Source organism: Sus scrofa, chromosome 8, assembly GCF_054392235.1.
Source record: "Sus scrofa isolate SSC_HxYL_T2T_F1_AM1 chromosome 8, Sscrofa_HxYL_maternal_Yorkshire_Landrace_v2.0, whole genome shotgun sequence".
NCBI lineage: Eukaryota > Metazoa > Chordata > Mammalia > Artiodactyla > Suidae > Sus > Sus scrofa.
The window spans coordinates 71,755,888-71,779,108 of record NC_139390.1 but is presented as its reverse complement, the minus strand read 5'-3'; the positions used below and the strand labels follow the sequence as shown (position 1 = coordinate 71,779,108).

The window sequence follows — 23,221 nt, the reverse complement described above, 5'->3', positions numbered from 1 at the left end:
CTGTATGTTGAAGTACACTTTTTCTATCAGTCCCCCCTTACTGATAAGATAGTGATCTTTTAATGAATTTAAGGGTCATTTCTCAATTGGTTTCTTCTTTTGCCTTTTTAAATGCCATGCCTTTGTAACTGCTCCACCTGAATTATCTGGCATTTCTTTCAGCATCTTTGTCCTCAGCAGTAGCTTATAGACCCTTTTGTCAGGTAACTCAATCCCTAACAAAACCAGTTTTATTAGAATTTGCCACCCTTCTTGTAGATTAATATTTTCTTTGATCTCTAATATCTCTTATTTTTACTTAGACTGCTGCCTTTTTTTTTTTTTTTTTTTTTTTTTTTTTGTCTTTTTGCTATTTCTTTGGGCTGCTCCCTCGGCATATGGAGGTTCCCAGGCTAGAGGTCGAATCGGAGCTGTAGCCCCTGGCCTACACCAGAGCCACAGCAATGCGTGATCCGAGTCGCATCTGCAAACTACACCACAGCTCACGGCAACGCCGGATCGTTAACCCACTGAGCAAGGGCAGGGACCAAACCGGCAACCTCATCACTCCTAGTCGGATTCGTTAATCACGGGGCCACGACGGGAACTCCTAGACTGCTGCTTTTCAAGGCTCTTTTGCTGAGCACACTACCCTTGCTTTTGCATTTAGTATTGTTCAGACTCTTTTTGGCATAGTAATTTGTTTACTTCCCCTCAAAAGACTGGCTTCCTTAGAGATTTTCACCACCAAGATTTTTCACCAAGTAAAATACAAAACAAAACAAAAAACATTTATAGAGAATTTATCCCTTCTTTGTTTCAAGGGTTCCCTTATTTTAAAAAGAGCCATACTGCCTATGTTTGCCAGTGCCAGAAAAAAGGATAGCCTTGTCATATTCTCTTGTAACCTACCTTCCCAGGAGTTCCTGTTATGGCTCAGCAGTTAAAGAACCTGACTAGTATACATGAGGGTGCAGGTTTGATCTCTGGCCTCACTCAGTGGGCTAAGGACCTAGCGTTGCCATGAGCTGTGGTGTAGGTCACAGACATGGCTGGGATCCCACATTGCTATAGCTGTGACTGTGGCTGGAAGCTACAGCTCCCATTTGACCCCCAGCTTGGGAACTAAGAAAATAGAGTTTAAATTCCATTACAGAGAATGCTATTGCTCTCAAATACTGATTTCCCAGAATGTTTTTTGTGTAGATTATACTGGTTGTAGTGAATGTTATTGGTGCTGTGATGTGCCTTATGGGGAAAATACATGCATAAAATATATGCCTTAGATGGGCCTTATTCAGGCATTAGTTATAGTGCTGGTGGCTCTGAGTTTAACATTAATGAATCAACAATATGGTACATCCAGAAAAAGAAGAGGAAATTTGCTAATTTGTACATAAAGCCACTCTGAGGAGTACTAAAATGAAATCTCTAGCATGTGATGAAACCATGGAAAACCTGCAAAGTGTTAAATTTATGGATTCATGAAGTAAGGATTGATTTTTTTAAAATATAGTGGACAGCATCATTGTGAGCTTGAATACTAAAGAAATTTATAGAAAATTGCTTGCACATTTCAAAAAGTGATGTAGTGTGAAAAATGTCAAACTTGCAGGTGAGGCAGTTTCTGCATATTAGGATCTTAGTAAAAAATTTTTAATGAAGTGTAGTTGATTAACAATGTCATATAAAAGAATTTCTTAAATATCTGCTAATTGTTATATAGGAAGAGGTTATGTGGAAGAGCCGGTGTTCAAAACTGATGAGTTTTGGTTTGTTTTACAAGGACATTAGCAAATGAACCCTATGTGATGCAAATGGTGTTTTGGCTTGCAGAAACCTAACCCCATATTTCCACTGAGAGCAATGGTTCAGTAGGCACTAATCCAGTGTCTGCAGCAACATAACTACTACAAACAATGAGAGTCGAGTGAACTGTATATTTATGTTATATTTATGCTTAAAAGTGCATTGCTGCATTTTTCTAAAAAACATACTCCTCTTGATTTCTGACTCATCTATTTATCTCACTTATTTTCCTAAAATGAACTGTTTGAAAACCAAAATTTTCCATTAGTCAGTATTTCGAGAAACTTCAGGAAGCCAATCAGCTGAATATTTAATCTACGTCTGGAAATAGTAAGATAAGCCGGTATTGGGAGACACATGGTGACAAACAAAGGAAAGCTCGGGTGAACAACCGGTCTAAGCTGCTCAAGACCCAGGAGCCAGCACAGAAGGAACTGAGGAGGCCCATAAGGTAAAGCCAGTACTCTAATCTTCCATAGCACCAAGGAAGCTTCCTCACGGCCTGGATGATACTGTGTGCAGATTTTAATCACCCATCAAGGCCAAGAGAGTATCTGTAGCAGGTATTTAGGTACTATTTTTAAATAAATGAACCAACAAAATGAACATCTAAATCAAACTAACCACCTTCACTTTTTTTGTAAGATTTTTATTTTTTCTATTATAGTTGATTTACATAACCACCTTTACTTTTAGCATTATTTCTTCTTTGATTGCCACAGAAGCAAACTAGTTGACCAAGACAAATCAAGCTGGTGATTTAATAAATTCCAATCTAAGCCATACCAGTATTAGTAAACATCATCAAGCACTCACCATGAAAATTAAAGCAACAGAGAGAAAGTTTCTAAGTGGCCCTAATGTGAAATGATTAGATTGCATACAAAGGGATATAAACAAATATTCATATTATATACAAACATATATAGATGTGGTTCCAACACTTACACAGTAATCTCTTCAATATCTAGCTACTCTATGCAATAAGGTGCAACAATATTTAGACAATTGTAAAACCAAAGCAATAACAGAAAAAATAGTTAATGATTTTACTCTAACATAAGGATGGATGGACTGACCGTTGAGACTGAGTGATAAATTTGAATGCAGCCCGATTTATATGAAATCAAATTGATTCTGCTAAGGTATTAATGTAGTGCTTCATGGAGGACGGTTTTAAATAAACATATTTATCTAACATTTGAATGCTCAGCAGTGTATGATTAAAAAATGTTTTCAAGAAATATATTAATTTCTTAAAACAACAAATTTTAACTGGATCAAGTTCTTTTTCAGTATTTTTCATTTTTCATCTGCTGAACAGAACACTAACATGTAGTAGTTTTTAGAAAATCTCTTCATTAAAGTTATTTGAATAATATCATGAGTGGATTTTAAATACAAAATTAAGCTTCGAATGTCCTTCTTCACCTAGGAAAAATGTTGTGAAAACCAGGCCATCTGCTGAGGTACTACAGTTACGTTTGGCCCTCAGAATGTGTTTGGTCTGCTCTGCTTTAGCACTCTGTTGGATTATAAGTACACAAAACAAGTTCACCTTGATCTTTCACATTAAATATAAAGCATCTCAGGGACAAAATTTGACATAAATATAAACCTGTGACGTTTCCATCTAAAGAAGACTGAAATAAAACAGAATTCTGGGTTCAATTATAATAAAACAGCAGAAGTACTAGAAACAGGAGTCTTGAAGCTCCATCAGTTGGGGAAGGATGGCAAACAGTGCCTCTCCTGAGCAGAATCAAAATCACTGCTCAGCCATCAACAGCAGCATCCTGCTGACGCAGGGCAACCTTCCCACCCTGACCTTATCTGGAAAGATCCGCGTGACAGTCACTTTCTTCCTTTTCCTACTCTCCACAGCTTTCAATGCTTCTTTCTTGTTGAAACTTCAGAAATGGACTCAAAGGAAAGAGAAAGGGAAAAAACTCTCAAGAATGAAGGTGCTTTTAAAACACTTGACTCTAGCCAACCTGTTGGAGACTCTGATTGTCATGCCGCTGGATGGCATGTGGAACATCACCGTGCAATGGTATGCCGGAGAGTTCCTCTGCAAAGTCCTCAGCTACCTGAAGCTTTTCTCCATGTATGCCCCCGCCTTCATGATGGTGGTGATTAGCCTGGACCGCTCGCTGGCCATCACAAGGCCCCTCGCTGTGAAAAGCAACAGCAGGCTCGGACGGTTCATGATTGGCTTGGCCTGGCTCCTCAGTAGCATCTTTGCTGGACCACAGGTAAACCATTATCAGAAACTTTTTAGGATACGGAGATTACAGAGTTCCTATCTAAACTTGAACGAAGGTCTTGTCTAAGATAGTATTGTATCATCATCTCCAAGAACTTGGGCTTGGGTAGTCAGAATGTAGAGTTTAAAACTGGCTCTACTCTTGGGCAAATTTCTTAAGCGCTCTGGGTTTCATGCCTTCATTTATCAATTGGAGGCTATGCCTAATTTATGCAGTTTTTGTGATGATTAAATGAATAGTATGTTAAAGTGTTTATCACAATCTTTGGTACAAAAAGTGCTCCTGCAAAATGTAGCTGTTCTTAAATTTGACCAAATCTCCAATCTATTCTTCCATCTACTCTTCACTCTGGTTGACATGGTAAATTGAGAGAATCTTTAGGGACAAAGAAATTTCTGTAAGTAGAAAGTATGTATAAGTTGTTTTATTTGGGGCTTCTTGAGTTTTCTGTCATTGCAGCTTAGAGAGAACTATTCTTGGTTAGTATCTTGTTCTGCAGATGGCAGCTGCGGGAGACTAAATAAAGAGGAAATGTGGGAAACCATAGACTTCTGGAACTTTGAGTAGTTTCCTGAGATTGACTTGAGCTTTTCTGGAGATAGATTAGACTGTAACAGACTGTTAGAAAAAGTCTAAGACTGTTGGCATAGGTTCTCTCCTACAGAGGCGAATATATGTCCAGACTATCTTCATCAGAAGCAATCTGGTTGATGGACCTCCAGAATATGCCTTCTCAACAGTCATATCTCTGAATAAAAGAACACACTCTTAAAAATAGAAAAAAATCTTTTAATAACTGATGAACAAGCTGTCTCTGTGCCTGTAAATGTACTGTGTGGTGAACTAAGGGTACAAGGATATGTCCAGAACTAAAGTCAGAATTTATCAGGATCCTCCAAAAACTTGCCACTACAGGTAGCAATTTATCTAGACATTCTAAACTGGCCAGGTGGCTTAAAAACAAACAAACAAACAAAAATAGACATACAGTACTCATTAAATACTACAAGACACTGAAAAGCTAGATAATTAATTTCTCCCACCAATTCCTCACTAAACATTTTTTTGGATATCCAGTGTGTTTTATGGAGAAGAAATGGGAAAACCCAAAATGCTGATGAGAACTCTTAAGATTTACTCTCCTAACAACTTTTCTATACATTATAGAGCAATGTTAACTATAGTCATCTTGTTGTACATTCTTTTAACAAAAAGTTTTAAGCCGTGAGCTGTGGTGTAGGTCAGCTCCAATCTGGTGTTGCTGTGGCTATGGTGTAGGCCTGCAGCTGTAGCTCCAATCAGACCCCGAGCCTGGGAACCACATGCTGTGGCTACTGTCCTAAAATGCCAAAACAAAACAAAACAAACAAACAAACAAAACAAAAAAAAACAGAGAGAGAGTCTTAATGTTTTAGGAAATTTCACATAGACTCAGAGAGAGCAGAGAGAGGCAAAGAAGCCTTTTAAGATCATCTGGTGATGAGATGATTAGTTTGCGGTCTAGGATGGTGTCAGAGGAAGTTGATAGTATTTATGAGGGACATATCAAACAAAAAACAAAGTTTGGCAACAAATTGGACTTAGGAGGTTAATAATAGAACAAAATAAAATAAAGCTCCAATATTATTAGCTAAGGATTTTCTAAACCATTGGAATAGACAGGTATGTTGAGAAGAGATTTTTGTTTGCCCATCTATTTGTTTGAAGGGGGAGGGAAGGCAGGTTATTAAAAGAGCTAAAAGGAGTTCCCTGGCAACCTGGCATTAAGGGTCCAACATTATCACTGCTGTGGCAAGGGTTTGATCCCTGGATCAGGAACTTCTGAACACCACCAGCACAGCCACAAAAACAAAAGAGCTAAACAATATTTATTTTGGGACATGATACTGGCAACATAAGGCCTTTGTATAAGTACAGTTCTTTGGAAAGCAGTTGGTAGTTTGTGATATTGATGCAGGTAGAAGTCTAAACAAAGATAATTAAGTCAATCTGTATGTAATAAGACTAAAACATAAATCCATAACTTCACTGTCTTTAAAGAACTCTCCCAGAAGCTATAAATAAAATATTAACTTATTTATATAGTTTTTTATCTAAGTATATCACAACACTAATAGAAAAGAAAAAACACCAAATACTTATCTATTTTGATGTAATAAAAAGAAAATATGAAACTGATTTTGAATTGTTCAGGAATTTCATGTAATAGCCTGAGCTCAATACATTACTCTACTGAGAGATCTGTGTGAATATGGGCCACAGAAAATGGTAGTACTCTTTCATTTGGTAAAACAAATGACTCATCCTTACTTTCAGCAACATTTTAAATTTATAATGCACTTTGCCGAAGTTTCCTGCAAAAGCCCACATCCACAATCTTATTTGATATTTATACTGACTCTGCAAGGTACATTCAAGCCATGTTATTATCCCCATTTCACAACTAAGAGAACATACAAAGGGAACCTTAAAAGCAATGGTATTCAAAACTTTTTCACCATAAGCAGAAGAAAGATATCCATACTATGTAAATAGTCTCTCTCTCTCTCAAACACCTATAACTGAGAAAAGTTTTCATAAAATAAATATTCTACTCAGTTCCATTTCATTTTTAATGTTGATTGAAAACCAACCGATGGGCACAACCCCCAGTTTGAAAAGCACTGGTTTAAAGGGATTCACTGCTTGATGCCACTTGGCCTGCTGGACCCCTGTCTTTTTATTAAGCCCAGTTTATCTTTTTATTATAGCTCTCTGCTCTCTCCTTGAATAAAAGAGATTTCAGCCCTGTGACTAATGTTTTGTATACTTGATGGGAAGACAAGAAGCAGAGAGGGCTTTTTCTTTCCAGGCTGCGTGACACATGGTGAGTGTGCTTCATGCTTCACCGCTCTCTATGGCGCTCTCTACGGAAAAGCCCATTGACAGAGGCGCAGCCTGTCGTGGCTAATTTACATTGCAAGGAAGACTTTAATCTTCATCTTTTGGTGCATATGTTGATATCTGTCACTTGAGTAATTCATACCTAGGTTGAAAAAGAAAAAACCTAACAAGCTAGGTGTCACCTTCCTTGGAATCTGGGAATTTACATTTTGCTAGAGCTCAGAATGACCTCATTTCATATTAACCACCCTGCTTTCTAACTTCCTAATAACCTCAGAGTTCTGTTGATGGTTTGGGGAAATAGTTTCAGCACTTCTGAAAGTGAGGCCAAAATATCATACTTTCTGCCAGTAAGGGGGTTTTCTTTTAAAACAAAATTCTATGTGGAGCTTTAATAAATGAAACAAACATAATGGAGTTGCTCTGGTTAAACAGGGATAAGGGACCCCTGTCCTCAGCTTGGCCATTCTCTAGCACCACTGGTAGTCTCTGAAGACCTCAGATCTCCCTGCAAGTCTGGCAGGCAGTGGGATAGTAGAAATGGCATGGATATTGGATTTAAACAAAACTGGTTTCAAATCTCAATGCTCTCTCTTACCAGATGTTCTGAGTCAATTACTTAACTAAGTTTAAAAGGGCAATTGTACAGAGTGATATATATATATATATATGGTATACATTTATGAATATATTAATAAATAAATATAGTACATATTTATAAGTTATGTCTCTAAATTGTGATTAATGGTTATGATTTATAACTGTGCCATGCACTACTCTAAGTGCCTTGCAAGTATTCACTTTTTTTAATTGTCACTACAGCCCTAAGAGGTAGATACTATTAATATCTCCATTTTATAGATGAAAGGAAGCACATTATCTAAAGATAATCACCTTTGGAAAAGTTTAGGTAAAGGTGTCATTAGTGTGGGGTAACATAAGGGTTAAAAATTGCTACTGTTTATGGCAAAATAAAGCAAACATTGATGAGAACTAGGGCCAGGCATGAGGAAGGAGAAACATAAAGAAACTAAAGAAATATAACCCAAGGACAAAGTAACCACTGGAAATAAAGTGGATCCTTATATTAATCATTCAGATGAATATGGCCTTGGAGCTGAAAATAGACTGAACCAAGCCTAAAACAAATTAAGGGCAAGTAAGATTCCGAATTTCCATAGCACTATTCTATATCTCTCTTTTGGAACTTATCACAGTCTATTACAGGTGTTTGTTAGTTACATACCTGCTATAGCTTCCCTACCAAATATTTAATTTCCTGATAGCAGGATATATCTAGTTCATCTTTTATGACAAAAAACACCAAGCATATTTTCGATCAAATAGTTGCTTTAAAAATAAGCTTTTAAAAAATAAGCTTTATGGAGTTCCCGTTGTGGCTCAGTGGTTAACGAATCCGACTAGGAGTGATGAGGTTGCGGGTTCGATCCCTGGCCTTGCTCAGTGGGTTGACGATCTGGCATTGCCGTGAGCTGTGGTGTAGGTTGCAGACGCGGCTCGGATCCTGCGTTGCTGTGGCTGTGGCGTAGGCCCGCAGCTACAGCTCCAATTAGACCCCTAGCTTGGGAACTTCCATATGCCACAGGAGCGGCCCAAGAAATGGCAAAAAGACAGAAAAAAAAAAAAGCTTTAAAAATAAGTATAATAGAGACTCAAAAAACAATAGAGAAAATTAATAAAACCAAGAGCTGGTTCTTTGAAAAGGTGAACAAAATTGATAAACCCCTGGCCAGACTCACTAAAAAGAGGAGAGAAAGAACCCAAATCACCAAAATTATAAATGAAAAAGGAGAAATCACAACGGATACAGCAGAAATACAAAAAACCATAAGAGAATACTATGAACAACTATATGGCAATAAGTTTGACAATCTGGAAGAAATGGACAATTTTCTAGAATCTTACAGCCTGCCAAAACTGAATCAAGCAGAAACAGACCAACTGAACAGACCAATCACTAGAAATGAAATTGAAGAGGTCATAAAATCACTCCCTACAAATAAAAGCCCAGGACCAGATGGCTTCACAGGTGAATTCTATCAAACATATAAAGAGGAATTGGTGCCCATCCTCCTTAAACTCTTTCAAAAGGTTGAAGAAGAAGGAATACTCCCAAAGACATTCTATGAGGCCACCATCACCCTCATTCCAAAACCAGGCAGAGATACCACCAAAAAAGAAAACTATCGCCCAATATCATTGATGAATATAGATGCAAAACTTCTCAACAAAATCTTAGCCAACCGAATCCAACAACATATCAAAAAAATTATACACCATGACCAGGTTGGGTTCATCCCAGGTTCACAAGGATGGTTCAACATACGCAAATCAATCAACATCATACACCACATTAACAAAAAAAAAGTCAAAAATCATATGATCATCTCAATAGATGCAGAAAAAGCATTTGACAAAGTTCAACATCCATTCATGATCAAGACCCTCGCCAAAGTGGGTATAGAGGGAACATTCCTGAATATAATCAAAGCCATTTATGATAAACCCACAGCAAATATAATCCTCAATGGAGAAAAACTGAAAGCCTTCTCACTCAAATCGGGAACAAGACAGGGATGCCCACTCTCACCACTGCTCTTCAACATAGTTTTGGAAGTCTTAGCCACAGCAATTAGACAAACAAAAGAAATCAAAGGCATCCATATAGGAAGAGAAGAGATCAAACTGTCACTGTATGCAGATGACATGATTCTATACCTAGAAAACCCTAAGGACTCAACCCCAAAACTCCTTGAACTGATTAATAAATTCAGCAAAGTGGCAGGATATAAGATTAACATTCAGAAGTCAGTTGCATTTCTGTATACCAGCAATGAAGCATTAGAAAAGGAATACAAAAATACGATACCTTTTAAAATTGTACCTCACAAAATCAAATACCTCGGAATACACCTAACCAAAGAGGTAAAGGACCTATATGCCGAGAACTATAAAACCTTAATCAAAGAAATCAAAGAAGATGTAAAAAAATGGAAAGATATTCCATGTTCCTGGATTGGAAAAATCAATATTGTGAAAATGGCCATCCTACCCAAAGCAATCTACAGATTCAATGCAATCCCTATCAAATTACCCATGACATTTTTCACAGAACTAGAACAAACAATCCAAACATTTATATGGAACAACAAAAGACCCAGAATCGCCAAAGCAATCCTGAGAAACAAAAACCAAGCAGGAGGCATAACTCTCCCAGACTTCAAGAAATACTACAAAGCCACAGTCATCAAAACAGTGTGGTACTGGTATCAAAACAGACAGACAGACCAATGGAACAGAATAGAGAATCTGGAAATTAACCCTGACACCTATGGTCAATTAATCTTTGACAAGGGAGGCAAGAACATCAAATGGGAAAAGGAAAGTCTATTCAGCAAGCATTGCTGGGAAACCTGGACAGCTGTATGCAAAGCAATGAAACTAGAACACACCCTCACACCATGCACAAAAATAAACTCCAAATGGCTGAAAGACTTAAATATACGACAGGACACCATCAAACTCCTAGAAGAAAACATAGGCAAAACACTCTCTGACATCAACATCATGAATATTTTCTCAGGTCAGTCTCCCAAAGCAATAGAAACTAGAGCAAAAATAAACCCATGGGACCTCATCAAACTGAAAAGCTTTTGCACAGCAAAGGAAACCCAAAAGAAAACAAAAAGACAACTTACAGAATGGGAGAAAATAGTTTCAAATGATGCAACTGACAAGGGCTTAATCTCTAGAATATACAAGCAACTTATACAACTCAACAGCAAAAAAACCAATCAAGCAATGGAAAAATGGGCAAAAGACCTGAATAGACATTTCTCCAAGGAAGATATACAGATGGCCAACAAACACATGAAAAAATGCTCAACATCGCTGATTATAAGAGAAATGCAAATCAAAACTACCATGAGATACCACCTCACACCAGTCAGAATGGCCATCATTAATAAATCCACAAATAACAAGTGCTGGAGGGGCTGTGGAGAAAAGGGAACCCTCCTGCACTGTTGGTGGGAATGTAAACTGGTACAGCCACTATGGAGAACAGTTTGGAGATACCTTAGAAATCTATACATAGAACTTCCATATGACCCTGCAATCCCACTCTTGGGCATCTATCCGGACAAAGCTCTACTTAAAAGAGACACATGCACCCGCATGTTCATTGCAGCACTATTCACAATAGCCAGGACATGGAAACAATCCAAATGTCCATCGACAGAGGATTGGATTCGGAAGATGTGGTATATATACACGATGGAATACTACTCAGCCATAAAAAAGGATGACATCATGCCATTTGCAGCAACATGGATGGAACTAGAGAATCTCATACTGAGTGAAATGAGCCAGAAAGACAAAGACAAATACCATATGACATCACTTATAACTGGAATCTAATATCCAGCACAAATGAACATCTCCTCAGAAAAGAAAATCAATCATGGACTTGGAGAAGAGACTTGTGGTTGCCTGATGGGAGGGGGAGGGATTGGGAGGGATCGGGAGCTTGGCCTTATCAGTCACAACGTAGAATAGATTTACAAGGAGATCCCGCTGAATAGCATTGAGAACTATGTCTAGATACTCATGTTGCAACAGAAGAAATGGTGGGGGAAAAACTGTAATTGTAATGTATACATGTAAGGATAACCTGACCCCCTTGCTGTACAGTGGGAAAATAAAATTAAAAAAAAAATAAATAAATAAAAATAAAAAAATAAAAAATTTTAGGAAATGCAAAAAAAAAAAAATAAGTATAATAACCAAATTTAAATCATCGTACTATATTTCAAAGTCACTTTTATTAAAAGTTTCACTGTTATAGCTTAAAAACATGACATATCAAAGTGGAAATGTGACCCAGTATTGGGGTATAAAGTCAGACTTGGGTCATCTGATTCCAAGGCTGATTGGGGAGGTGGGGGAGAAAATTAATATTTTTAAGAGATGTAAGGAAAGCTCTCAGGTTCTATGTGAAGGAACCCTTCTGAAGTCTGAAACACATCATTTGTTGGGTTGAATTCAAAACAACTTTAAATAAGGTCAGGTTTTTAAAAAAAAAAAAAGGAGAACCAAAAGTGTCACTTTGTAATGTGGAAAAAGTTGGTCTGGATCATAAAGTAGAATAAACTGTATGCATGTTTGAGTTTCTTGACTTTAAGATTGATACTATATTCACTGGGCGCCCTCTAGTGAATTTATTTAAAAATTCTTTTTTTGAAGTTCCCTTGTGGTTCAGTGGGTTAAGGATCCAGCGTTTTCATGGCTGTGGCTCTGGTTACAACTGTAGCACTGGTTTGATCCCTGGTCCTGGAACTTCCACCTTCCACATGCTTCAGGCATGGCCAAAAAAATCCCCCCAAAAAACAGAAATTATTTTTTGCCGTTGAAGCTGTAAAAATAACTGAAAAAGGTCAACATTTTAATTTAAAAAAAAGACATGGGATTATAGTTTATATTTATATCCTATTTGCATTTATTTTATTGTTTATATTGTATACCTCATTAAATTTTTCTACTCTACAAAGAAAGACAGTATTTTTTTAAAGGCATAGTCTACTCCTACTCCATCATCTCAAAAAGGAAAGAAATTCCGGGCCTATTAGATTAATTAAGTGTCATTTAAATTTACTCATTCAATCAAAAACTAAAGGAAATTAATAGTCTCTCATTTGTTTAAAAAAATTCTCTAACACTTCTATTTGAATTAACTTGCTATTGGTTTTAAAGTGCTTGGGCAATCTTACCTTTTCGTGTAAATAAAGTTTCATGATAAAATTAAGTTTTTCAGCAGAAAATCTTAGAAATGACAAGGTAAGAAATATGCTTGACGAACACAGAAAGAATGAATAAATGTCTGCCGGAACTTGTTTTTGAAAACTACTTGCATCTTTTCCTTGATAGTTGACTCAGCTTATTCTTTTTTTTCTGTCTTTTCTAGGGGCGAACCTGAGGCATATGGAGTTTCCCAGGCGAGGGGTCTAATCAGAGCTATAGCCACCCACCTGTGCCAAAGCCGCAGCAACGCCAGATTGGAGCGGCATCTTCGACCTACACCACAGCTTACGGCAACACTGGATCCTTAACCCACTGAGCAAGGCCAGGGATTGAACCCACAACCTCATGGTTCCTAGTCGGATTTGTTAACCACTGAGCCACGATGAGAACTCCTCAGTTTATTCCCTTTTTAACATAATTTCACACTTAGAGAAAGGTTGCAGCAATCATGCAAAGATTTCCAGAATACCTTTCCCTCAGTTTTCCCAAATATTAGCATTTTATTACATTTGCTTATTTGCTCTATTATCTGTCGTTATATACATTTTTTTTTCCTGGATTGTTTAAAAGTAAGTTTGGCTATTGCATTTGGGGTGTATACGCAATGAGATCCTGCTGTATAGCACAGGGAACCATATCTAATCACTTGTGATGGAAGATGGCTAATGTGAGAAAAAGAATGTGTATGTTTATATATATATATGTGTGTGTGTGTGTATATATATATCTGACTGGGTCTCTTGGCTGTACAGCAGAAATCGAGAGAACATTGTAAATCAACTATAATAGAAAAAATAAAAATCTTAAAAAATAAAAATTAAAGTAAGTTTGGACATGATGTCCCTTTCAGTACTTTAAAGTTTTTGTTCCAGCACATAACCACAGTACAAGTATCAAAATCAGGAAGTGAGTACTAATATAGTATTGTTATTTAGTCTATACCTTATTCATGTCTCACTAGTTGTCTGAATAATGTCTCATTTAAAAATCCAAGTCTATGTGGGGGGATTCAGTTACTATGAACTAGAATCATTCCTTGGGCTTTGTGTTTCATGACATTGACATTTTTGAAGCATGCAGGTCAGTTATTTTGCAGAGTGTCTCTCAGTTTGAGTTTGTCTGTGTTCATTATTCATGTAAGGTGCCCAATAACCCTATCAATTAGATACAATTATTGTCTTTTATTTATTAAGAAATTAAGGTTAATGGGAGTTCCTGTCGTGGCTCAGTGGTTAACAAATCTGACTCGCATCCAGCTACTGTTCTAGGAATTGATTTTTTAGATTATTTTCCATGTTTTCCAGTTACAAATAATGCATCAATGAGTAATCTTGTGCATATTTAGTTTCATGTAATTGAGGTAGGAATGTATCTTCAAGGTGAATTCCTAAATGTCAGATGACTGGGTCAAAGATAAATGCATATATAGCTATGCTAATTATTGCCAAATTCCCCTCCTTAATGGTTGTACCAATCTGCATTGTTACCAAAGTAGAGAGTCTCAGAAGTTCCTGCTGTGGTGCAGCAGAAACAAATTCAACTAGTATCCATGAGGACTCAGGTTCAATCCCTAGCCTTGCTCAGTGGGTTAAGGATCCAGGGTTGCTGTGAGTTGAGGTGTAGGTCTCAGAGAAGGCTCAGATCTGGATCTGGCATTGCTGTGGCTGTGATGTAGGCCAGCAGTTGTAGCTCCAATTCGATCCCTAGCCTGGGAACTTCCATATGCCTCAGGTGCGGCCCTAAAAAGCAAAAAACAAACAAAAAAACAAAAACAAAACAACCAACCAAAAAAAGTATGAGAGTCTCTCTTTCCCCATGGCCTTGACACGAATTCTACTATTTTTTTTTTTTTGATTTGTCAATCTTGAGAGTGAAAAATGGCATATCAACGTAGCCTTAATTGGTTGGCACTGCTCTTACCATAAGTGAGGTTGAATATCTTTTCGTATCTTAAGAGCCACTGTTATTTTTTTGTAGTTTTTATTTTTTTGGCACACCAGGGGCATGTGGAAGTTCCCAGGCCAAGGCTCAAACCCAAGCCACAGCAGTGACCCAAACTGCTGTAGTGACAATGCCAGCCCCCTGATTCAATGGGAACTGCTACAAGGGAACTTTGTACATTTTTTTGTGAACTGTCTGTTCATCTTTTGACCATTTTAATGGGGTTTATGTCTCAAAAACAAAATTTAAATATGTACTTTTGAGGACATACTCTAAATGCTAGACACAGTTTTATGCACTGCAGATATGACAGTGAAATCACTTGCAAAAAGTTTACTCTGCATAACTGCATTTCAAATTGAAATACAGACAAGGTTTAAGTCTTTGATGATTGTTATGCAAGGTTGAAGCAATTTCCAAAGAAATCCAAAATCCTACAGATCCATTCACATTACCCAAACCTGCATAAGTAAAGATCCACTTACGACTTTTTATAGAAACACCAAAAGGATAATATCAAGAAGCTTAGCAGCTGCTTTGGGCAACAACATGTAGGAAAGCTAGCAGAATACAGAAAAGAAAACTTTCAAGAACACTTGCAATACTGTTTGACAATAAGCAACATCATGCTTTAATTTTATTTTCTCCTACAGTTATACATCTTCAGGATGATCCATTTAGCAGACAGCTCTGGACAGACAGAAGGTTTCTCTCAATGTGTAACACATGGCAGTTTTCCACAATGGTGGCATCAAGCCTTTTATAACTTTTTCACCTTTAGCTGCCTCTTCATTATCCCTCTCCTCATCATGTTGATCTGCAACGCAAAAATCATGTTCACTCTGACAAGAGTCCTTCAGCAGGATCCCCACAGTATGTATTCCTCAGATTTGGTGTTAATTGCAGGTAGACAGTGTTTAACAGCAATCCAGCAAGCGTTTAAGCAGAATGGCACTTACTATCAGCCAAAAACTATCCTAAGCCGTTTGCATAGATTAACTTATTTTAATATTCACAGTCATCCCATAAGGGGATACTTTTATTATCCCCAATTTATAGATGCAGTCATTTAATGTCTCCTAACATTCTAACTTTACACCATGGAACTGAAGATGAAAGGACAGTTACTGCATTTTCCCAGTATAAGCTCTGGCAAATTGTTCCTGTTGGGCAATCACAGCACTACAGCAAACACCTGATGTCTAGAATGTAGCAAAGTACAATTCGTTAAATGGTAGCCAGTTGACTTGTTAAGGAGGTAAGCTGTCCTATTTCACATTCAGATCCCTTGTATCCACACAATATATCCACACACTTTCCACATTTAACTTCACAGATGTGATTGTGCCTTTTTTGCTTTGGGAATCTGGTGCATTCCTAAAAGCTGAAATCTATGAATTTATAAAGTAAACATGATTGTGACGACATGACAACCAAAAAGCAGGGAATTCAATTCAGCTCAAACTCAGTCTGCTCTCTTAAATTTATATTTTAAGAATTTGAATAATTCCGTAGTTCAACCCATATTAGTTTGGTAGAAAAATTAATTTTAAGAGTGTTATCATCTTTAATATTTTCTATTTATTTTGCAACATAGTGGAAAACTTGAAATATAAACATGTTTTTCAAACAAACTATCATCATTAAAAATATTAGACATTTTCTTCCATTATATTCATTACGTTTAGTGATTCTCTCTTGCTTTTTGTCTGCTTTGGTTTTGTAATAAAACTGGTCATTAAACACCTTGTCTTTTCTCTACCTGAAAGACCTGCAACTGAATCAATCCAAGAACAACATACCACGAGCTCGGTTGAGGACTCTGAAGATGACAGTTGCATTTGCTGCTTCATTTATTGTCTGCTGGACTCCCTACTATGTCCTAGGAATTTGGTACTGGTTTGATCCCGAAATGGTAAACAGGGTGTCAGATCCAGTCAATCACTTCTTCTTTCTCTTTGCTTTTTTAAATCCATGCTTTGATCCACTTATATACGGATATTTCTCTCTGTAATTTTGTTAGACTATATACAGAATTATATAAAGAAGGGCAAAATGATGAATTTCCCCTTTGGGGAATGACAAGCACAAAGCATATTGTAGCACATTTACATAAAAACAAAGCAGAATTTTAGGGTATAATATTATTATTTTTCTCTTAGAAATCATATTGTCAGAGACCCAATTAGAAGGAAAAAAAATTGTAGGAAAAATAATGAAATATTTCCACTTAATCATGAGCTTCTGAATGAATCTCTGTGCTTTCTGAGCTCCTATAGTACATTATATGAGTTTTTAAAATCCTTTTCTTCTTGTATAATAATGTATGAATACTTAAAATAGCCATTTCCTAAGGCAAATAAATGCCAAAAAATTAGGCTAGGAACACAGTCCTAACTCCATCATGCCTTGGAGAGTTTTTCTCTGAAGGGACTTAGCAGCAATTATGTCATGCTAAAATAATACATGGAGCACAGAGAGAGCATCTCCCTGCCCATATGATCAGTTTTCACTCCTATGGTTAAAAATAATAATAATAATAATAATGCAATCAATCTAATTTTTTCTTTGGCTTCAAAAGGCTTCTGATGTTTGGAGTAGTCAGCTTCCAACTCACTGTCCACTTCTCCAACCTGACGAGACTTGTAAACAGTTCTCCTTCACCCCATTCGTCACAGGGTAAGGTTGTGAAGGGTCTTCATATAGAAGGGAGTCTTAGAGACATTTGGATTTAGACAAGGAGTTAGACTAGTCCTCTCGAATATACAGTCTATGGATTTGGTGGTACTTAAGTGTTGTAATAATAACATTGTTTGAAATTACAATCAAGAAAGGACCTATATCAGAGTTCCCGTCGTGGCTCAGTGGTTAGCAACTAAGAGCCATGAGGTTGCGGTTCAATCCCTGGCCTTGCTCAGTGGGTTAAGGATCCAGCATTGCCGTGAGCTGTGGTGTAGGTCACAGACGCAGCTCAGACCCCGTGTTGCTGTGGCTCTGGTGTAGGTCGGGCTGCTACAGCTCCGATCCGACCCCTAGCCTGGGAACCTCCATATGCCGCAGGAGCAGCCCAAGAAATGGCAAAAAAAAGAAAGGACCTATATTGATTGTTGAATGCATAACATACCCTCTCTTTTAATATGAGGTTTTTTTCCCCTACCTTCTGATCTTTCTAAACCCATAATCCACAAATCACTAAAGGAAAATAAGAAATCAAGCAAAAAGTTACTTGATATGTAAATGAGTCCTGAAAAACCAGTTTCAATACATACAGGTCAAAGAAGACAGAATAGTGTTAGAAAAGGAGAAAGAAAAACTTTCTGTAAATGTGTAACTCCTGCTGATACGCATATTAAATGATACGGCTTCCAAAATATGTGAGCATGATACCTCTTTTAGTTCAGGCCTCTGTTTCAACTCATTCCATGAGAAAGGGGGTGGGATGAAAGGGTTCTCTAAAATCCATTAAATATATGAGAAAATCATATAAGGGAACTAAAAAGAAATTCAACCACAGCTTACGTTCTTTTTTAAAAATAAAATAGGTAAAATATTATTATATTCATGTGAGATATGTAGTGTCACACAAAAGATAAAATGTAATTTCCACATATTCCAGAGTATGTGGACTTGTGGAAAGTAAATTGCTAATTAGACTAATTAGGTCTTTATTTTTCTCTCCTCATACTTTCAGTTTTTTAGTATTGCAGTATGCTGATTTTTTTTCTACATCCTAGATTATTTTCCAATTCTCTCTCCATTGTTCCTATTTCTGTCACCATTGAACTCTTTCCTTCTACTTGTTCATTCCCATCTTCTTTTCACTAAGCTCAACCTTTAATTAACCAATCTATGCCTCAACCCTATAGTTGAGTTGGACAAGAATCAAAATTTGTAATGTGCTAAAATCCTCAAAGTTAACTTTAAAGAAATGTATACCGATATCAAGATTTTATAGTTCTGGAGTTAGCAGTTTTATAGTTGTGGAGTTAGCAGTTTTATAGTTGTGGCTTAGCAGTAACGAATCCAACTAGCATCCATGAGGACGTGGGTTCAATCCCTGGCCTCACTCAGTGGGTCAGGGACCTGGTGTTGTCACGAGCTGTGGTGTAGGTCGCAGACGTGGCTTGGGTCTGGCATTGCTGTGGCTGTGGTGTAGGCCAGCCAGCAGCTACAGCTCCAATTTGACCCCTAGCTGGGAACTTCCATATGCCCCAGGTGTGGCCCTAAAAAAACAAACAAACAAACAAACAAAGATTTTATAGTTCTGCTAGATGACACAGGAATATAGATAAATCATGATGAAATCATTCTTCTGAACATCCCTTTACCATAGACCGGCAGCTGTAGCTCTGATTTGACCCCCTAGCCTGGGAACCTCCATATGCCACGGGTGTGGCCCTAAAAAGACAAAAAAATTTTTTTAAATAACAAAGGCAAAAATATGTAAGATACAATCTAAGGGCTTTATTAGATATGTGTTTATTGAACATACTTTGGCTTGGCTTTTTTATATGTTCAAGAAACTATTCTCTTTAGATATGTTCTCAGGCATTTTTTAAATATGTTAACTAAAGGGCTATTCAAAATCTAGGGTGTTTTAACTTGTGGTCCATGCATAAAACTATTTCAGTGCAACTGCTTTTCTTTTATTCCTATGCGTATTATTTTATGCATTTAAAAATATTGTCCTGCGATGGGTTAATAGGCCAAACTAGACTGCCAAAGGAGCCCAAGTCACAAAAAAGTTAAGAATTCTGAAACTGATTTTGTGTAGTTATTAGAAGTTTGTTATAATAAAAATGTATCAGAATGTATTCATTTCTTTTTATATATATAGAATAATGTCAATATTGAAACTGGATTGTTTCACCTTAATTACCTTAAAAACTCTCTTAAAGCTCAACATGTAATAAAAAAACTTTGCAGAAATAAATATATTATAAAGACATTGTAGTCCATAAATTATAATGTAGATAAAGATTTAAACTAAAATTAATAATGCAAAAGGTAAATGTGGCCTTTAAGTTAAAGGTACACCACTCAACAAAGAGCAGTCACTATTTGGTATTACAGTTATTTACTCTATCATAATAAAAGATGAGGATTTCTTGTAGAAAGGGATATGTTCTGCAGAGTTAATCCAGTATGTCAGATAATTAAGATTTTGTCTTGGCTGTCTCCTCTATTTAGCATATAAAACTGGTTAAAAAATGGATTTCCTTTTGCAATTCAATTTAGTAATAAAATGACGTGAACAAATGACAATGAATTAAACAAATATTGCATGAATTCAATTTCAGCCTATGAAAGAGGTATCACATCACATCTGGGAACATAAATCAGTGGAAATGAGTTAGACTTTTTTTTTTTAGGGTCTGAAAAGAAATAAAAAATGGTATGTTTATTTTCTCAGACTTTTGTCTGTATATCTGGTCTTTAAATGCATCATCTAAAACAATGGTTAGTTTAGCCCTTATTGAGTTCTCTGCATATCGAGAACAGAGAACATATCCCAATGTTTTATGGGAACATTGTTCCTATGTTAGAGGGTCTTTCAGTTTAAAGCAAGTGCATTTAAGATTGAGAGATCAGTCACTGTCTTTAAATTGTCAAGAGGTGATGATGGGTTTGAATTTAAATCAAATTTTGAGATTTCCTGTTGTGGCTCAGTGGGTTAAGAACCTGACTGGTATCCTTGAGTATGTAGGTTCCATCCCCGGCCTTGCCACAAGCTACAATGTAGGTTGCAGGTGTGGTTCGGCTCCAGCATTGCTGTGGCTGTGGCGTAGGCTGGCCGCTGCAGCTCCAATTTGACCCCTAACCTAGGAACTTCCATATGTTGCAGGTGCAGCTGTAAGAGTCAGCCATTTTTTTTAAAGTGCCCTGGTCTCAGAAATGATTCCGTAGTCACAAAGATAATATTCATGGACAGTTAAAGTATATTTAAAATCTCATCTATCTTACCTTTAGCTTGGTTTCAATCAGTGAACCAATTCCTTGAGCTTATCTAATTACTATAAATTGTGTCCATAGGAAACTAAATAAGATTCAGTTTAATATCTAATAAAGATTGATTTAAATCTTCAATTTAATTCTTACAGTTAAGTTTAAAAATTAGGTGTAAAACAATTAGTCTAATTTTTAAATTATATACTATATAAAGTGCATGCATAGGAACAATAGAATATATGCAAAAAAATGTGCATACTATTATCTCTTGAGTAATTTTAAAAAATTTTTCTTTCTTGTGAATACATGTATTCCAAATTTCTAAGGTGACCCTATATTGCTTTTATAGTGAGAGAAAAGTACAATAAATATACGTGTATCTGTTTGTATGACTTTTATTTTATGCATCAATGCTGCTGTTAGGATGCTTTCTGCTGTAAGTAATAGAAATGTCAGACTAAAAGTGGCATGTTTTCATGTTACAGGGAGGCTGGAAGTAGGCATGCAGAGTTGGTTAAGGCAGAACTTTGAGGCATTTTCTCTGGTTCCACAAGGATTTACCTCAGAGATTAGAGGTTAGTTGTCACCAACCAGAAGTCTCAAAGGCAGAAAGAAAGGGTTGCTTCTAACCCCATGCATCTCTCTCTCCCAGAACCCTCAGCACTTCCTCTTAAATTGGCTAGAATTGGAGCACATGACCACCCTAAGCTAATCACTGGCAAAGGAGAAAGGGATAACCCTAAATATCTTAAGGGTATTTTTATCCTCCTCTAGAGAGCAGTGCTCAATTTCCCTGAACATTTATTTAGCCCTCCGATAACTAAAAAAAAAAATTTCTTGTTTTCCTTTTTGTGGCTGCACCTGCAGCATATGAAAGTTCCAAGGCCAGGGATTGAACCCGTGCCACAACAGTGACCTGAGCCACAAGAGAACTCACTTCCTTTTTTCTCTTTTGAGATATCATAAGCGGAATGTTTTGGGGGTCAGAAGCCAGCAATACCTGCCACCATCACCAATTACCTTTTCAAAATAAAACTGAGGCGTTCCCGTCATGGCGCAGTGGTTAACGAACGAATCTGACTAGAAACCATGAGATTGCAGGTTCGATCCCTGGCCTTGCTCAGTGGGTTAAGGATCCAGCATTGCCGTGAGCTGTGGTGTAGGTCACAGACGCAGCTCAGATCCCGTGTTGCTGTGGCTCTGGCGTAGGCCAGGGGCTACAGCTCTGATTAGACCCCTAGCCTGGGAACCTCCATGTCGCAGGAGAGGTCCTAGAAAAGGCAAAAAGACCAAAAAAAAAAAAAAAAAAGAATCCGACTGCCATGGCTCGGTCACTTTGGATGTGTGTTCAATCCTGGCCTGGTGCCGTGGGTTAAAGGATCTGACATTGCTACAGCTGTGGCACAGGTTGCAGCTGGGGTTTGGATTCAATGCCTGTCTGGGAAAAGTCTATATGCCACGGATGCAGCCATAAAATTAAAAAAAAAAAAAAAGTTAGACGGAGAGAAATAGAGAAATTGGCATTATTTGTGGGGTGAACCTGTCAAAGATATTTATCTCTATTAATTTTCTTAAAAAGAGAGAGGACCGGGGATAACTTCAGTGCTAGGACAGAACCTTGAAAGAATGAGACATAGACCAAGTTCATTTTCACGATTATGTAGAAAAGGTATACAACTTGACTGAGAAATCTGAATCACGCCATAGGTGAGCGGGATGAAGTTTCCAGGTATTTGGAGATATGCAACTCTGAAAAGAAAATGGAGAGGCTCAAAGTATAATGAATCCACTTTCGCTTGGATCCTCTCTCCATACCAAAATGGGAAAAATTCTAAATAAAAATATCATACATTACAGATGATAAAATGTGGAAAGATTCAATTTTTTGAATCCTACAAACATTTCTCCAAATATACATTTAGAATGAAAGATAAATTCTAACGTTACTGAATTACACTAATTCTTGTTGTTTTCTAAGAAAGGTGAAAGAAGAGTCAATGGAAAGAGATTCAGAAGTCCTTAGACATTCATTCTGGTATTTAACCTGGCAAGTCACTTACACTGACCATAAATTCCTTTTCCTCACCCATAAAAGAGGGCAAACTGGATGACATAATGCATTCATAGCTCTAAAAATCACATGATTCTATCCAATATATGACAGTGCTTGACACGTAGCAGTCGTCCAAAATTATTTCTTAAACGTATAACTTCTTAAAATGGAATCTTAGACTGGAAATCCAAAGCTACTTTTTACTAGCTTTCGGGTTTTTTTTAATTTATAAAATGAAGGATTTTTCTTATTGCTTTAAAACTATTAAGGATTTTGCAATTCCATCATTTTACCGGCCACTAGAATCTTCTGTGCCTGGCAGGTGCCACGTACCTTCAGCGTTTCGGCTACGTTTATATCCTCCAGACCCCAGTCCTAACAGCGCGGCCACTGCAACCACCTGCAGCAAAGCCCGCCCCTCGACCACACCCAAACCGGAAGCCAGGACGCCCCTGGGCTTGACGGGAAGACGCCGCCAGGCTGATCTCTCCCCAGCCCGCCCCCTCCGGTGACGTCACCG

General features: G+C 37.3%; 1 protein-coding gene and 1 long non-coding RNA gene across 9 annotated transcripts; one reads left to right on the top strand and one right to left on the bottom strand.

Annotated features, from left to right (window-relative positions):
- Positions 1 to 311: 311 nt before the first annotated feature.
- LOC146400832 (uncharacterized) lies at positions 312 to 23,132 on the bottom strand. Of its 2 annotated transcripts, none has more exons than XR_014812626.1 (3): positions 23,035 to 23,132; positions 1,024 to 4,803; positions 312 to 481 (listed from the first exon to the last, which is right to left on the bottom strand). It is a non-coding gene; the product is annotated as an uncharacterized LOC146400832 (long non-coding RNA). The 2 variants fall into 2 exon arrangements; XR_014812625.1 differs by lacking the exons at positions 312 to 481; positions 1,024 to 4,803 and adding exons at positions 15,302 to 15,516; positions 16,502 to 22,397.
- GNRHR (gonadotropin releasing hormone receptor) lies at positions 3,504 to 23,213 on the top strand. 7 transcript variants are annotated; one of them, XM_084970987.1, is made up of 6 exons: positions 3,522 to 4,043; positions 15,353 to 15,572; positions 16,469 to 16,614; positions 17,281 to 17,378; positions 21,134 to 21,223; positions 23,068 to 23,178. In XM_084970987.1, exons 1-5 carry the CDS (start codon positions 3,522 to 3,524, stop codon positions 21,177 to 21,179), a joined length of 1,032 nt encoding a protein of 343 aa, XP_084827113.1. In that variant the 3' UTR covers positions 21,180 to 21,223; positions 23,068 to 23,178.
- The last annotated feature ends 8 nt before the right edge of the window (positions 23,214 to 23,221 follow it).

Bases quoted from the DNA above. Each gene is read 5' to 3' on its own strand.
- GNRHR (XM_084970985.1), top strand. From the start codon at position 3,522: ATGGCAAACAGTGCCTCTCCTGAGCAGAATCAAAATCACTGCTCAGCC. The intron at 4,044-15,352 runs GTAAACCATTAT...TTTCTCCTACAG, and splicing joins GCATCTTTGCTGGACCACAG to TTATACATCTTCAGGATGAT. The intron at 15,573-16,468 runs GTATGTATTCCT...TCTACCTGAAAG, and splicing joins CCTTCAGCAGGATCCCCACA to ACCTGCAACTGAATCAATCC.